General features: G+C 43.6%; 1 protein-coding gene across 1 annotated transcript in view; it reads right to left on the bottom strand.

The window, feature by feature from the left end:
* The window catches only part of SLC30A9 (solute carrier family 30 member 9), a 29,981-nt gene that overhangs the window by 9,611 nt on the left and 3,016 nt on the right, over positions 1–17,354 (bottom strand). The window contains exons 3-14 of the mRNA XM_087724844.1: positions 15,597–15,650; positions 14,730–14,829; positions 12,993–13,085; positions 10,411–10,493; positions 9,695–9,753; positions 8,755–8,822; positions 6,996–7,098; positions 6,082–6,137; positions 3,992–4,127; positions 2,808–2,847; positions 1,148–1,219; positions 138–245 (exon numbers count right to left, since the gene is read on the bottom strand). Coding sequence (XP_087580970.1) covers positions 138–245; positions 1,148–1,219; positions 2,808–2,847; positions 3,992–4,127; positions 6,082–6,137; positions 6,996–7,098; positions 8,755–8,822; positions 9,695–9,753; positions 10,411–10,493; positions 12,993–13,085; positions 14,730–14,829; positions 15,597–15,650 — 972 coding nt within the window. The remainder of the gene's footprint in view (positions 1–137; positions 246–1,147; positions 1,220–2,807; positions 2,848–3,991; positions 4,128–6,081; positions 6,138–6,995; positions 7,099–8,754; positions 8,823–9,694; positions 9,754–10,410; positions 10,494–12,992; positions 13,086–14,729; positions 14,830–15,596; positions 15,651–17,354) is intronic.

Genomic DNA, 17,354 nt, shown 5'->3' with positions numbered 1-17,354 from the left:
AGGATTATCGGCTGGTATAAAACAGAAAGTATAATTGATTCTGCTAACTTTAGAAAATTATTCCCGCTTTATTACCATATAAGAAAATCCCGCCTGGCTTTTGCCTATTGCTCTTCACATAACACAAGGGCTCTCACCTGTTAGGGAAGTCAGCCCCATACAGGTAGCAGCTAGCGTCACGCCAAGAACTGCCGCCGTGTCTTCTAACAGCACAACGTTTGTGCTGGGATCACACGCCAGAATAACTGAACATTGAAAAGAAATTAGCACACCGATACAATTCGAGAGAGATGATATACAAATAGATTTTAACTGTCATCATAATCCTTTCCTTCTTTGGGATACAGCTAGTCCTCGACCACAATTGAGCCCAAATTTTTTGTTCCTTATTGAAACTTATTTGTGAAGCTGAGTTCTGGCCCCGTTTTTACGACCTTTCTTGCCACCGTTGTTAAGTGAATCCCTGCAGCTGATAAAATTAGCAAGGCAGGTGTTCAGTGAATCGGGACTCTCCCGTTGAAACTGCTCGTTGGAAGGTTACAAAAGGGGGTGACGTGAGCAACGGTCGTAAGTATGAAGCAACTGCCAAGCATCTGAATTTTGATCACAGAGGCAGGGGGATGTTACAAAGGTTGTAACTGCGGGAAATGGCCCTTAGTCGCAATTTGGACAGTTACTAAATAAACCATTGTAACTTGAGGACTACCTGTACCTAAATTATTAAGTTATTATAAAGGGAAAGGTTCCTCTTGCACATACGTGCTAGTCGTTCCCAACTCTAGGGGGCGGCACTCATCTCCGTTTCAAAGCTGAAGAGCCAGCGCTGTCAGAAGACGTCTCCGTGGTCATGTGACCTGCACGACTCAACGCCAAAGGCGCACGGAACGCCGTTCCCTTCTCACCAAAGGTGGTTCCTATTTGTCTACTTGCATTTTTTACGTGCTTTCGAACTGCTAGGTTGGCAGAAGCTGGGACAAGCCACGGGAGCTCACTCCTAGGGATTCGAACCACCGAACTGCCAACCTTTCTGATCGACAAGCTCAGCGTCTTAGCCCCTGAGCCATCACGTCCCTCTAAGAGTTATTAAAGGGCATTTTAAAAAAAAGAATGTGGCTGAGCCAATTCCTGGGTATTAAAATCTACCTACCATACTGATAGAAGGTAAGTCCTTTGCTTCGAGCGCTCCTTCGGATTTCGTTGATGGCTACCAGGAGAGTAGCTGCAACAGGATCAACATAATTATTTCATTAAACAAGACAATGGGAAAAACCGTCTCCCAGTCCCACCCATGCAGCTCTTTTAATTTTTGGGTAAAAGAATCTAGAAAAGCTATCACTTGAAAATGAGACGGGAACCGTGAAACAATTTCAATATTGTGTTTGCATCGTAAGCCGCCCAGAGTTGCTGGGATCAGTGAGATGGGAGGCGTAAAAGTTTAACAAATAAAAGAAAAGCGAAGAATTCTAAGGATTTTCCTCAGTATTGGTTTTCCCTCTGGTGGCACTTAAAGATTTGGGATTTCTCTAAGCGGCCAATTCCATTTTGGCTTCCCGAATGATTTCCCTCACAGCTTAAAACCTGGGGGGGGGGGGGGAAGGGGGTCAGTTCAGATGATCTCACAAGCCAGAACCAACTGAACATAAAATCCGGGATGGCAAAGCTTTGGGGCCCTGAGAGATACTGAAATTCTTGAGCTTTCATGGACTTCCTTCACGCCTTCAGCTCTTTCTTTTCTAGAAATCCACTGGGGTCTCTTTCTGGCCAACTGATAATTAACCAGGATCCAATCTGAGTTGGTCACCAGAGATTTCGTCTTTCAAGGATTTCTGCCGGAGCTCATTTTCAGGGAATGGTCTGGTCGCCAACGGAGCTGGCAGCAGAGTCGGACAGTGAGGTGGTTGGGGAGGAGCATGGGACAGTCGTGGAGGCTGGGGGAGGCTCAGACAAGGGTTGGAGGCAGAGAGGGGGCCAGGACCATCTGGCAGTTCTCAGCTGCCTTGGGAGCTAGACAGCAGTGAGTCGGAAAAACAGCTGGAGCCTGTTCCCAGCGTGCGCATGCGCAGAGCTGCCAGAAGAAAAGAACAGCTCAGAAATCAGGGTCGACTTGGGAGTAAAGCCACAGGTGGAAGGGGATTGGCCCCTCCCATAGGACATAAAAGGAAGACCGAAAGGGGAGGGGGCTTTTGCAGGAAACAATTTGTTTGTTCGTTCCAGGAGTGTGAAGATCGGTCCGTGAATCCCAGAGACTCTGTGCCCAGCCTTTCCTTGCACAGCACCTCATTTGGGAAAATATTTACATGGCAGCTTTCCAAGCTAGATAAGGTCTGTGGTCATAAATCCACCTTTGAAAGACTGTTTGCCAGGCATTGGCTGAAGGTGAATGGGAGGAATTCACATTTGTTTAATAAAAGGGGGTTTGTTGGGACCAGGACTCTGCCTCGGGCTTTTTGGGGAAGCCTCGGTCAGAACAGGAATTTCTCTCTTAGCAAAGGGCTGTTTGAGGTGTGGTATTTATACCGTGCCTTTTGTGTGTGTTTATTTTTAAATTGCTAATTAGGGTGGCGATAGTTGGCAATTAAGTCAATAATCAACCAGCTTGCGGGAAAAGTGATCATGTAAGAGATAACTGGAATATAGTCCGATACTGTGTAATCTTTTTAATATTGGTTTTTTTAAAAAAAAATCGTAGGTATTACACAACAGTATTCTGACAGGTTAGAATGCTCACATCCGTAAAGGACTTAATTCGTCTAAAAAACTATTGCATGCTTGTAAGGTTCGACATTTTTGTCTGTTACGTAACGTACCTCCTTCCGACACCAAAGAGCCTGCTAAAATACAGTAAGCCTGAAAGGAACAGATAGGAGAAAGAAAAAGAGAAATTAATTTAGAATAATAATAATAATAATAATAATAATAATAATAATAATAATAATAATAATAATAGGAAGAAGAAGAAGAACAACAACAACAACAGGAACAATACAACAATAATTAAAATAATAACAATAATCTGAAATAAGCCATACCAATAACTATCTGTATCTTGATATGAGATCAAATCCTTTCTAAATATTTTTGCATTGTGGTCAGTAAGCTTCAGTCACCTAAACTTTAGATTTGAGATACTTGAGAGACCGCCTACTGCCAATTACCTCCACTAGACCGATAAGATCGCATAGATTAGGCCTCCTCCGAATTCCATCAGCCAGCCAGTGTAGACTGGCAACTACCCGGAGGACAGCCTTCTCGGTGGCTGCTCCGACCCTCTGGAACGAACTCCCCATGGAGATTCAGACCCTCACCACCCTCCAGTCCTTCCGCACCGCCCTTAAAATCTGGCTGTCCCGGCTGGCCTGGGGTTAACGATTCTAACCCCACTCGAATTGTATGACTGTTGTGTTCTTAAATGATGTAGTGTCTCCATGTTGTAAATTGTTTGTCTTCCCCCCCCCCTTTTGAACTGTGAGCCGCCCTGAGTCCCCCCAGGGAAAAGGGCGGCATACAAATAAAGTGAAAATGAAATGAAATGAAAGATGTCTTTAGATTTTAAAGAGACACTCTGCTCTCCATCTTAAAATAATAATTATTCCCCCAAATAGTGTAATAGAGCATGAAAGTTTTCCTCGTTCTATGGTGGCTTGATTTGGACTGCAAATGAATGAATGAATGAATGTGTTTGTTCATCGGCTTGTCTGCCTATCCTATCATCTCTCATTATCATTTGAATGTCTGTCTGTCTGTCCATCCATCCATATCGTATCCTCATTATCATTTGGATGTGTGTGTCCGTCTAATCTATCTATCATCTATTTCTCTATCATCTACCTGTCATCTATCTATGTGTCTGTTGTCTGTCTACTGTGTCTACTCTATCTATGTGTCTTTTGTCTGTCTACTGTGTTTTCCCCAAAAATAAGACAGGGTCTTATTTTCTTTTGACGGTTCTCCATAGACATCCAGCTAAAACAATGTTTCAAGGCAAACGTACCCAAAGAAGGGATTCCATCGGCTGAGGATTGAGTAACCCTATAATCCCGTGATACCACGAGAGACCGGCCCCCATCATGAAAATGCCAACGCCGCTAATCAGGGAGGCGATGTAGCGCATGTTTGTGAAGCCATACCTGGAAGGAGAGGAGAAGGGAAACCATCACTGTGATTAGCAAAGGGAAAACGGAAATGTCAGAGTGCGGAAGGCAGCACAAGTGATAAACGAGTTTGGAAATAAATTGGGAGTGAATGAGGGGTACCCTGTCAAAATCCAATTCAGATGAAATGCAATAATAAAAAAAGCAATAGCATTTAACTCGCCAAGCTTTTTACAGAGTCGGCCTCTTGCGCTCCACAAACAATCCGGGTCCTCGTTTTAACGACCTCAGAAGGATGGAAGGCTGAGTCGACCTTGAGCCGGTCAGGTTCGAACTGCTGGCAGTGGGCAGAGACAGCCTGCAATTCTGCATTGTAACCAATGTGCCACCGCAGCTCATATGCATTTTGCTCCTTATTAATGCAATTTTACACCCGGCAATTTCCCTAATCCTGTTTTCTCTTAAATCAGGATGAGGGTGAGGGTGAGAAGGAGGAGGAGGAAGAGGAGGAAGAAGAGGAAGAAGAAGGGGAGGGGGAGGAGAAGGAAGGAGAAGGAGAAGAAGAGAAGAAAAAGGAGAGGGGAGGAGGAGAAGAAGAGGAGGAAGAAGAAGGAGGAGGGGAGGAGAACAGGAAGAAGAAGAGGAATAAGAAGAAGAGGAGAAGGAAGAGGAAGAAGAAGAGAAGGAGGAAGAAGAGGAAGGAGGAGGAGGAGGAGAAGAAGAAATAATTTCAATTCTCATCCAAGGATTAGTTCCACCCCCATTTGCACTCTGATACAGGGGACCCTGAAGGCACAGATAAACCCCCAAGTTCCTCAAAAGCTGTCAGGGAGAATGCTAACTGCAAAGAAATACGATCCTTCCAAAATCCCCCCCTTCCAAATCATCCTTCCATCCTGCCCTCCCCATCCTGCAAGAACCGATGAAGCTTCTTTTGGACGAGAAGCGAAATGTCTCCTTCTTCTACCTCAACTATGACCAGATGACTAAAGATCTCCACAGACATTTTTAAAAAGTAACTATGATTGTAAGGAGAACAATCATAAGGAGAAGTGGGTGCTGGCCACATATTGATATTTCTCAACTTCTGACGGCTTTAAGACATGTGGCCTTTAGCTGAGGTCTATGGGGCTGAAAGCTGTCAAGAATAAGAAATTATGCCAGGGATTGTCTTAAAGCACCAAGAACTCTCAACTTTATTCCCCCAAACTGTTAAATTGCAGTATTTTTGGAGTATAAGACGCCCCCCCCAAAAAGAGGGTGAAAATTTGAGTGTGCCTTATATACTGACTGTAGCTCCGCCAGCCCCCACCCTTTGGCCTCTGCCTCCCAGTAATTTGCCTCCTTGCAGCAAACAGCAAACGGCCTATTTCAGCTTCAGCACAGCCTGATTAGCACAAGCAGCTGATTGTCGGTTGGATCGGCCTCCCGACCATCAGCTGTTTCAGACTTCAGGGATTGCCATAGCCTATTGCCGACTCGGGGTGCCCCATTTTCGTCCTCTGCGCACCCCATTTTCCACCCATTCCGATCCCCGCCGCCCGGAATAGGTGGAAAATGGGGTCTGCAGAGGCCAAAAATGGGACGCCGAGGCCGAAAATAGGGTGCGCCAAGGCGGCAATAGGCAATGGTAATCCCTGCAGCCTGAAACAGCTGATCGTCGGGAGGCCGGTCCAACCAACAATCAGCTGCTTGTGCTAATCAGGCTGTGCTGAAGCTGAAACTGAAACAGGCTGTTTGCTGCAAGGAGGCAAATTGCTGGGAGGCAGAATTTTTTTTTCTTGTTTTCCTACCCAAAAGCTAGGTGCGTCTTATACTTCGGAGCATCTTATACTTCGGAAAATACGGTTATTTCACTGAATCTGAGCTTCGGCTAAAATGTCCAAAACAGAAGAAAAGATATGGGCAATTGTTGTTGTTGTTTTTTTCTTTCGAACAAAACAGAAAATTTCAAAACAAGAGGAAAAAGAAAAGGGTTCAAAATCCTTACGGGTGGCTTTCGTCAGGTATCCTCACCGACTGGCTGATCCCCAACGCGAGCAAGCCCTGTATGTGGGGGGGAGGAAAGGGGGGGGGAGAGACCCCCATGTGATTCAGCATCTTGAATTTCAGTTCGTCGCCAACAAAAACGGGACAATTCGATTATTTAATTTTAGGTTTCACCATGCATTAAAGTCTTATCAATTTTTTTTCAATCGTGGAAATGCTTTAATAACTTTAATAATTTAGGTACAGGTAGTCCTCAACTTACAACATTTCATTTAGTCACCGTTCAAAGTTACAACAGGACTGAAAAAAAAGTGACTTGCGGCCGTTTTTCACAGTTACGGCCTTTGCAGCATCCCAATGGTCGTGGTTTCAGAATTCAGACGATTGGCAACGGGTTCATACTTATGGCTGTTGCTATGTCCCAAGGTCACAAGATCCGCTTTTGCGACCTTCAGACAAGCAAAGTCGATGGGGAACCCAGATTCACTTAACAACCGGGTTACTGATGTATCAACGGCAAATACGGTACCTGTGTATCACAGGAGATAGAATAGAGCTGCGGTCGAAAAGTACAATTTTATCTTTGGCGGATCCTCGCAAAGGATCCCTCCGTGTTTATCAACGTATAAAGGTGCCTCCCACATTGGAGGGCAGGCCATGCTGAGCTCGGCTGGCGTTAAAACGAAACACCCAGAAACCCTGATCGTCGTGATGATGATGATGAGGGTCCCTTAAGTGGGACGTGATGAAACATCTGCAGGGAAAACCCGCCAAGCCGAGACTCCCGCGTTCAACCCTGAGCTGCAGGTAATCCCCTTCTGTGGTGTTGTGAAGTCCAACGCGACAGCAAATCAACCGCACGCTGCATCGCGTCAACTCCATGAGGAGCACCGAACGGCAAACCTGGCTACTTACTTGATTGCAAGTATCTGCTAAGGAATGTATGGCTTCGGAGAACATGCTGGCAGAGCCCGTATACACCCAGGCAAGGAGTTTGAAGAAAAAATTCAAGCCGTTTCTGTGGGAGGGGGAAGAGACACTATCGTCACAAGGAGGTAACGACAGACTCACAATTTATTTATTTTGGCTGGGAGACTCCACAAAGTTTAAATACGCAATGCCACCCTTTGTTGTGACCTGGGCTTCCCCAGCAGCACGAAGCCGAGTCCTCGTCCCGATAAACCCCTTTTATTTAATTTAGAGTGAATTCCCCTCCAGCAAAGTCTTTCTTCTCCCACAGTCTTTCAAGAGAGTTTACAATTACCGGCCTTTCTCGGGCTTGGAGAGCGGCCAGGCCGAGATCTTTCAGAGGCCGGAATAGTTGGCAAGAATGCAGGGATGAACTGATTGTCTCCTGCAAACTCCACTCCCGCTTTTATTCCCTCTGGGAGGGGCCATTCACCGTCCACCTGTGGCCTTCCTCCCAAGTCGACCCCTGTTCTTTAGCTGTTCCCTTCGTCTGGCAACTCTGCGCATGCGCACACAGGGAATAGGCTGTTCATCTGCTTCATTGATGTCTGCCTCCAAAGGCAGATGATAACTATCAGATAGCCTTGGCCCCCACTCTGCCTCCGACACAGAGCCCTCTTCTGAGCCTTCCCCAGACTCCAGAACTGGCCCATGTTCCTTCCCAACCTCCTCACTGTCCGAATCTACTGCAAGCTCCATTGATGTACTACAACACCTTTGCTCTTGGATTGACAAATGATTAATGAAATTAGCAAGCTCCCTAAGATATTCACAAAGCCAGGCATTGGGGGGAGGAGGAAGACAAGTGTGGGAACTACCAAAATGTCGAAGTCTCCAGGGCACAGGAGAAAGCCTCCGAGTCACAGGAATTCAAAATAGACGGCAGCTTTCACCTTCCCACTACTGTTCAAATCCCCTTCTGTTTCCCTTTCAAATTATCCATGTTTGGCACATGTGGTTTGCACCAACCGGATCTGGGCAGCATTGTGACCACGTGTGGGAAACAGCAAAAGTGCAGGTGAGAAGGGAAAACAAAATAGACTAGCCAGCAATTGTTCCTGCTTTCCAAAAAGCCTTGTTTTGAGAAGCTGGAAATCCTCCATCTTCCCTGGGACTTTCTCTGATTTGTAAGGCGGATTTAATTTGGATCAAATCCTGAAAGCATTGTCTTAAATAACAACCTGTAAACAATGCAATAATGGTCCAATAATTTGCAGGGGGGGAATATTTTAATTAGGATAGCGCTGGAAGGGACCTTGGAGGTCTTCTAGTCCAACCCCCTGCTCAAGCAGGAGACTCTGGCCTATACCATTTCAGACAGGAGACTGTCCAGTGTTTGGTGCTTTCTGGTCCTTTTATTTACATAAAAATTGCCTTAAGCTCTTACCACTTGCTTCCAGAAGTTGTGGGTGCCGCAACACTGGAGGTTTTTAGGAAGAGATTGGACTGAAAGGGTGTAGGGCCTGAGCAGAGGGTTGGACTAGAAGACCTCCAAGGTCCCTCCCAACTGCCATTCCACAGTTTAATATTCCGACTCAGCCAACCTTTTAAGCTTTCCTTTCTAAACTAAAATTCTCATTTCCGATGCAGCAATATATGACAACACAAGAAGACAGCATTGAGCTGCGTCAGATTAAGCCTTGCAGCGTCTATGTTCAAGAGGCGTGCACACCTGAAGGAGGAAAAGGGAAAAAAGAAAACTTACATGCAAATAGCGACCATCACCACTTTTCCGGGTCCGCTCAGAAATACAGCTGAGGCACGGGAACGTGGCTGAATTAAAGACAGAAGCATGCAGTTTAAGACAAGCTACACGCTTCCCTGTATGTGTTTCATAAACAATGCAACGGCTTTACAAATACAATGTCGGGTTAAAGCAAGAGTGTATGATCAAGCGTGCGTTGATTAGCGCTTAGAACCATGATGGAGAACCTATGGCACTCGTGCCACGGAGGGCACTTTGAGCCATAATTGCTGGCACGCCGGCCGTGCGCATAAGAAAAAGGTTCACCATCACTGGCTTAGAATAAAATCAGTCAGATCTATACCTGAAAATAATAGTTCTGGAGGGGGGGGGAAGCAGCCACCGACACTGAGTAGTTTTTTTTTTTACGAGAAATAAGATTTTCTACTCAAAGGGATCCCGGCAACTCAACCAAGCAATGGGCCATTTTTCACAAAAACGGAGGCGTTTCTATAGCAGTTAGCAGTTAGACTTATATACCGCTTCATAGGGCTTCCAGCCCTCTCTAAGCGGTTTACAGAGTCAGCATATCGCCCCCAACAACAATCCGGGTCCTCATTTCACCCACCTCGGAAGGATGGAAGGCTGAGTCAACCTTGAGCCGGTGAGATTTGAACCGCTGAACTGCAGATAACAGTCAGCTGAAGTGGCCTGCAGTACTGCACCCTAACCACTGCGCCACCTCGGTTTCTGCATTCCCCAGCCCTGCTGAAACCTGCAGAGTGCTCCTGGGGGCCGGGGAGAACAAGAACTTTTTTTTTCTTACTTCCCTCTTCTAAATCTTGGTACGTCTTATACACCGGTGCATCTTACAGTCCGAAAAATATGGTACATCAACAATTGCCCTTAAAAAATAGGCCATGCATAGGCTTTTACAACCAATGTTAAAAAATATCTTCACCTTGGTTTCTCCTTGGAAATTTCGGTATTCTCTCAACAACTTCTGGCTTCTAAATAATTCTGTAAAAAGAACAGAGGAAGATGGATGAAATAATAATCTTGATAGCAGTAACAACTGTCAAGAAAACTGGAAATCAAAGTATTTATTGATCTGAAAAGTGACTGCTATCGGACTAGTCAATAATGACCTAATATCATCTCAAACCCAAATCAACCCAGCCTCCTCCTCCTCTTCTTTTAATGATGCCATAATCCCTTGTTTACTGACCGGATGCCCTTCCCTGTCACCAGTGTGGAGTTTTGTTCGGCAGATATATTCTCATTGTGCCCAGAGAGATAAATATCTGTCTCTACCTGGGACTGAACTCACAGCCTCCTGATTATAAGGCAAGAGGCTCCACCTCTAGGCCACCGCACCCCTCATTAACCCAGCCTCCCCTTGCGTCTCATTAAATCTACTTCCAGAAGATTATAGGGGCTAATAGAAATTGACTCTGAAAGACTGTATGATTAAATGGGCTCAAAAGTTGAAGAACCAATAATGTTGGATACATGGGAGAAGATAATGGGTGAGAAACGTAAAATTTACACAGGCCCAAAACCTGAGAGAAGATCATAGGAGCCACAGACAAAAACGCAATTGAATTAAATACGCCACTGGCTCTCCCGAAGCAGTCAAAATTGCGAAGTGCTTCCGGAAGCGTGCTTTACACTTACTTTCCATGTATTCCCTTTCGGCCTCTATGCGTCTTTTCCTCTCTCGAGCGAGAGCTTCAGGGCTTCCCCAGACTTCTATAGACCTGTTTTACAAAGCGGGGAGGGGGGGGGGAAGACAAGAGATCTGAAGACAAGACAACGCTTTTGACTATGAAAAAAGGGGGTGAATATGGGGCGTGCCCTCTGGAAGGTGGAATGTAGATGGGTGTAGGACATTTCGCCTGAGCTAACAAAATGGGATGTTAACCAGTGGTGGGACGCTGCCAGTTTAACCACCAAGTTTGGTGAGCTCATGCTTCGCGCGAGGGCTTCGCGCGGAAAACGAAGCATTTATAGCAATAGCAATAGCAGTAGACTTATATACCGCTTCATAGGCCTTTCAGGCCTCTCTAAGCGGTTTACAGAGAGTCAGCATATTGCCCCCAACAATCTGGGTCCTCATTTCACCCACCTCGGAAGGATGGAAGGCTGAGTCAACCCTGAGCCGGTGGGATTTGAACCGCTGACCTGCTGATCTAGCAGTAGCCTGCAGTGCTGCATTTAACCACTGCGCCACCTTGGCTCTTAGATGCTCAGCTGCTTACCTTCCAAGTAAGTCAGCAACGGTAAGTAAAGCAGCTGAGGGGGGGGGGGAGGGAATCAGCTGTGCGGCGTGATTGAGATGGGCTAGAAAGCAGGAAATAAAGAACAGGACAGAGTAGGGGCGGGTAGGCGGGGCCAGCTGATTGTGGGAGCTAAACAGTGCACTCAAACCGGTCCAAATCGGCTGTGTACCACCTCTGATATTAACCAGGCTAAGCTAAGGAAAGGAGGGGGAGGAGCCTGCTGATTCTGAAAGAGGTTTTTACTCTTCCTGAATCAAGCTCGCATGAGGATTCAAGCAGCCTTCCTCCAACGTGCTGCTACGCAGATGACTTGAATGGTAGGTTGCAATTTCTCTGGATCACAGCAGATTTAACACAATTAAACCTTCCACATTTCCCCTTTTAATATCTTCATCAACACAGCAAGGATCGATGAGAAAGGAGGCACAATTTGTTGTGTCACAGCATGAGCCGCGCTGTCTCTTTTAAGCGCGCCATGTTTGAAAAAAAAAAAAGAGAAATACGAAAAGCGTTGCTTATGTCGTTTACTCGAAATGTTCTGGCAATGCTTTTATTCCCTACTATTTTTAAGATTCTTCTCTAATCTGGTGATTGGTTAGATGGTAGGAAAAACAGCAGGGTAGATAAAAATCGATGATTTTATTAAAAAATGGGATTATTTATTTAAATTGGATTTATTTTTATCAAGCTTATTTTAATTAATAAAATGCTTTTGGAGTAAAGGTAGTTTTCTGTTTAAGATACATATAATAATTTAGCTAATTCAGCATGAAATGGAGCTTCGTTATGTAGCATAAGGCTGTATATTCTGCAGTATTTACATTTTTGATAAAACCTTTGCAATGAATCCAAGAGATAACATGCACTGCATTGATGCATTCACACAATTTCACAGTAACCGTGAGATAAATCATAAAAGAAAGTTGAGGAATATTCCTTCATCCCATTGCTTTGCAAATCTAGGTACACTACAAACTGTATGATTGTTTGAAGAGAAATGCATCTGTACCACCAGGCTCTAAGTGGGAGGAGGAAGGGCAAGCAGTGAAAACGAAAGTGAAACTTTCTAAGCAGCCCATAAATATAATATTAAAGAGCACCTGTCATTTCATATCCATCATGGCGGCGCCTGTTAGCGGGATCCACTCACCTGCTGCCCGCCATATCCCTCACCTTGGTGTGTGACTGCGGCATCACCATCTGTCCCGTTAAAGTGACTGGGACTGTCGGTGAGTCAACAGTGGGTCAGAGGAGGAGCCACTGCGGGAGAGAGATGACAGTTGCTCTTTAAAAATTATGATTGAAGAATAGCGCTCGCACAATGTTGGAAAAGTGACACCATGCTGAACAGACTGCTTGATAATCCAAAAGATTTTTGATTGTGCAGAGATGGATGAACTCACATTGGAGTTAAGGGACAAGGAAGACCCAGAATAGTATGCAGTTTGGGAAAACTGGTATCAATGGATAAATAATAGGAACATGAAATGTATAGCTTAGAAATATAGATGTATAGATACAGGAATAATTAGGAATGTATAAAAATGCATTTGAATAACAAATGATTATGTTAGTACTGTCAAAAAGGATTGCAACTTATACAAAACTATTTTAAAAAGTATTTGTATTTTAAAGTTTATAATTTTCAATAAAGGTTTGATTTTTTTAAAAAAAATTATGATTGAAATCGAGTTGATTGAAATCAAGCCTTTTTACTCGTGATTTAGATCCAGCCTGGAAAACACACATTAAGCATTGCCCATTCCCCCTAAGCCACAAGTGAGGGGAAAAAATTAACCAACACCCTGGATTCTAAACTCTGGTTTTATTGCCTGAAGAAACCACAACTAAACGAGGGTCAAAACTGACAGGAGTTAGAACAGTTTACCAGTTAATGAGCAAATTGTGTGAACTCCACAGGAAAGCGTTAGAAATTAAAATCTCTACTTAAGATAACCTTTTCAAAGATGCTCTTACTTAGCTTCCACTTCCGATCTCAAAAAGACAGTGAAAGCTTCCGTGTCGTTGTGAGGGCTTCGCCGCTTGATTTTCCTAAGCTGGTCAAGATCACTGTTGAAGGAGACAGGGGGAAAAAAATAAAGAATCTTGAAAGAAGAAGAGCGAAGATTATAAAGACGATCCAAGCTCACCCTCTGGAAGGGGCACCCATTTTACAGGATCCCAGCTGTGGCAAGCAGGTTACTATTAAATAACAAACACGTTATTTATATTTATAATTTTATTGTATGTTATCCTATAACTATTGTATTTGACCTGCCAATTACCTCCCTAAGACCTATCAGATCACACAGATTAGGCCTCCTCCGAGTCCCATCCGCCAGTCAGTGTCGACTGGCAACTACGCGGAGGAGAGCCTTTTCAGTAGTAGCTCCGACCCTTTGGAACAATCTCCCCGTGGAGATTCGTACCCTCACCACCCGCCAGACCTTCCGCACAGCCCTCAAGACCTGGCTATCCCGTCAGGCCTGGGGATAAAGACTGTAATCTGTCCCCACCCGAATGATGAATGTTGTGTTTTATTTTTACTTGCACTGTTTTCATGTTTATTGTTTTTTTGTCTTGTATCCCCCTCCCTATAAATTGTAAGCCGCCCTGAGTCCCCTCAGGGAAAAGGGCGGCCTATAAATAATAAACGAAACGAAACGAAACGAAACCTGACTCTTATTTTAAATTGGTCGTATAAGATTTTATTGGCGATATGTGTTTGAACCTTGTGCTTTTGATATGGCCTATGGCTCTGATGGCGAACCTATGGGATGCGTGCCACAGGTGCCACACGGAGCCATTTGTAAGGGCACGCGAGACGTTGCCCTGTCAGCTCCTTTCTTTTGAGGCCGTTTTCCTTGAAGCCTCCAGAGCGCGAAAAACCAGCCCGACAGGCAAACCGGACGTTCGGGAATGGACTTCCGGTTTGCCCATAGGGCCAGTTTTTCCCACTCCGGAGGCTTCAGTGAAGCTCCTCCCCCCTATGCGGGGGCCGAGGTTTTCGCCCACCCCAGGCTCCTAAAAAGTCAATAAAGCTATCATACTACTACCAACAAAAATGGACTGGAGCTTTGCAAAGTATTTTTTTGCTTGCAATCCTAAAATGAAAAGAGTGGTACCTCGGTACTCATCGTTAATTGGTCCTGGGAGGCACGACAAGTACCAAACTAATTTTCCCCACAAGGAATAATAGGATGAGTCACAACGCAGCCGAAATCGCCAAGTTCCAGCTGGTGCATTGAGTAGCAATAGCATTTAAACCTATATACCGCTTCGCAGTGCTTCTACAGCCCTCTCTAAGCGGTTTACAGAGTCGGCCTCTTGCCCCCAACAATCTGGGTCCTCATTTTATGGGTCCTCGGAAGGACGGAAGGCTGAGTCGACCTTGAGCCTGGTGAGATTTGAACTGCCAAATTGCAGGCAACCAGGATTCAGCAGAAGTAGCCTGCAGCACTGCACTCTAACCACTGTGCCACCGTGGCTCTAAGTACCAAACAAACAATGAGTACGGGGACAAAATGTTTGTGTGAAAATGCGTTGAGTGCCAAATTCAATGAGTTTCGAAACAGTTGAGTACCAAGATGCCACAGAATTTGGTGCCTCTTGTTGGCAGCATTTTTCACCACCCACTTGTAACTTGTAAAGTTGTAGAGTAACTTTGAAAAACAATTATGTCGTTCAAACTTAACATCTGAGAGATGAACGTACCTGGACTTAAGGCAAAATTCACTTATTGCTCTCACGCCAGTGATGAAGTTATTCTTGGTGTACTTTGGTCCATAGTCTCTTTTTTTAAGCACAGCTTTCACTTGAAAAGAGAAGTGGGGGGAGAGATTTACACGCAGAGGTTGGGAGCTTATAAGATACAAGTCAGAAGCCGACTTACAACAGTTCGTTTAGTGAACATTCGGAGTTACAACAGCACTGAAAAAGGTGATTTATGACCATTGTTCACACTTATCATTGTTGCAGCATCTCTATGGCCATGGGATTTACATTCAGATGCTTGACAACTGACTCACATTTATGACGGTTGCAGTATTCCCGGAGTCACATGATCCTCCTTTGCGACAAGCCAATTCAATGGGGAAACCAGATTCACTTAACAACTGTTGTTACTAATTTAAGAACTGCAGTGATTCACTTAATAAATGCCTTGAGAAAAAGTTATAAAATGGGGCAAAGCTCACTTAACGAATGTTTCACTTAGCAAAAGAAATTTTGGGCTCAATTATGGTTGGGTGTCAAGGACTCCTTGTGCTAATGTAACACATTTTCACCTACTGGATTAAGCCCACCAGCACTTATTCTAATTCATCATAGGGATTAGATGTGATCTGGTTGTAAAACTTGAAAAGTGAATGACAAAACCAAAAGGAGTTTCTCAGTCAGTAGAGCAGTGAGAATGATACTTTATTACCAACCAAGAATGGACTTATTTAAAAATTAAATTGGATTTGTAGTCCGAATACCCTTGTAGGTAAATACAGATTATTGTCTTTGGTAGCTTTATCAAAAAGGGATTCTAAAACCATCTTAAACATCTAGGCATGCCCACAGAAGGACATCAATTACCTTTGACTTGAATTGGTTGCTGTGGGAAAGGAATTTGATTGATAGCGTCTCGGGCTGGAAAAATAAAAGACATAGCCATATTGCTGTGTTTGTGTTGTAAGAATAAAACAGAAAGATATTAGGACAGCATTATTTGGCAAATGGAATGGACATTGGAAGAAAGCAATTTCAAATTTTCTACATAAATCTTCCAGGGATTTGTTTCAGGCATGAAATCCTATTATCTTTGCTACCAGTTTGGAACTGGGGAGCCCGCACTTCTGCACATGCGCAGAACCTTCAACGCATACGCAGAGCATCTGTGGTGACATCTGAGTGGGTGGAGCCTCTTGCCAGCGCCGCTACCAGCTCGCCCGAACTGGGGCGAACTGGCAGAATAAAACCTCTGATTTATTTCCCTCCTGTGCTACTCCACAATTCAAATTTTAATCGGTTCACTTGACCACCAAAAACGTCCTTTATATTGTAAGGACACAACAAAAGAAACACCCGTGTCTTGTGGATAGATTGTGGTATTTTGTCTTAAATGTCAGAAAGAAAGGAAGTGAGAATTCTTTTAGCTCTGAAATATTCTTTTGCATTCTAGGGCACAATTCACTCCAAGTTAAAAACTACACAATACCACTGATTTTACGAAGAGTAAAATGTATCACAGATACATGATCATACATCTTTAATTAGCAGCCTGAAGTATTGAGTTATGACCTCAGTAACAAAGTTACTATGTGGTTGCTTTATTTCCTGGACAGCAACCATATATCCGCTACCGGTAAATTGAAATTAATTCCACTAAATTAAAGACATTAGAATTCGCCTTCTGAATGGAGGACCTTGGCAAGAAAGTATCTTTCTGTTAATAACAAGCATGCTTGACTCATGGCATGAATTAGTTTTTAGAAAAACACAACTCCTTGATTTTAAGACAAGAATTTCTCCTCGAACTTGGGAGAAAAAGGCAACAAAATCAGAATAATCTTTTCAATTAAATAAGATGCACAGAACAGACCTAAACGTACACATTTTTATTTGTTCCAATACACAGTGGAAACTTGTTGAGCCTCCTTGAAAATAGAGTTGTTCCCAATAGAACTTTTTAAAAAGCTAAACGTTAGCTATAAAGGTGTTTTCTGTTCTTATCTCTGCAGCATTAAAATTACAATCACACAGTTATTTTATGATATGGGAATTAGAGAATAAAAATGGAAGATGGAAATAAAAGGAGATTAAAGAAGAGTAGAAAATATGTTAAGATAGAGATGTTAATATAATAATTGTTAGTATGGGGAGGATTATTATGCTTAATGTTATTATTACATTTTCATTATAAGATAAATTAAGAGGGGGAAATGAACAGGTTTACTATGTTCAACTGTTTAATAGTCTATAATTCTAAGATTAGAGAATCAATGAATAATGTTGTAAACTTAAAAAACTTTAAAAAATACAGTCACATGTTTTCAATGGGGAAGCCAGAGCTAGAAGTCAAATACAATTCCTTTCATGTTTCCCAGTAGTATTTTCCCCCTGTAAAATGAACAGGGGGGGTTGAGAAATTAACATGTAAACTCTGATCAGGAAAAAGAGTCACGTAACAACATGTCTTAACGGAGTATTGGTCATTTCAAGGAGGGTTACGCATCTTCTCTGTACATATATCTAAAAGGTCTAACAAAAATGTATTGCTCAAAAGAAAGTAAGTCTCACTTATTTAACTAAAGGATAGTCAATCTCAGAGAGTGAAGTCCAAAATATATTGTA

Source organism: Thamnophis sirtalis, unplaced genomic scaffold (assembly GCF_051295495.1).
Source record: "Thamnophis sirtalis isolate CommonGarterSnake01/CBP01778 unplaced genomic scaffold, rThaSir2_p1.2 scaffold_10, whole genome shotgun sequence".
NCBI classification, from domain to species: domain Eukaryota; kingdom Metazoa; phylum Chordata; class Lepidosauria; order Squamata; family Natricidae; genus Thamnophis; species Thamnophis sirtalis.
The sequence above is the reverse complement of the archived record's forward strand: the minus strand, read 5'-3'. Positions and strand labels throughout refer to the sequence as shown.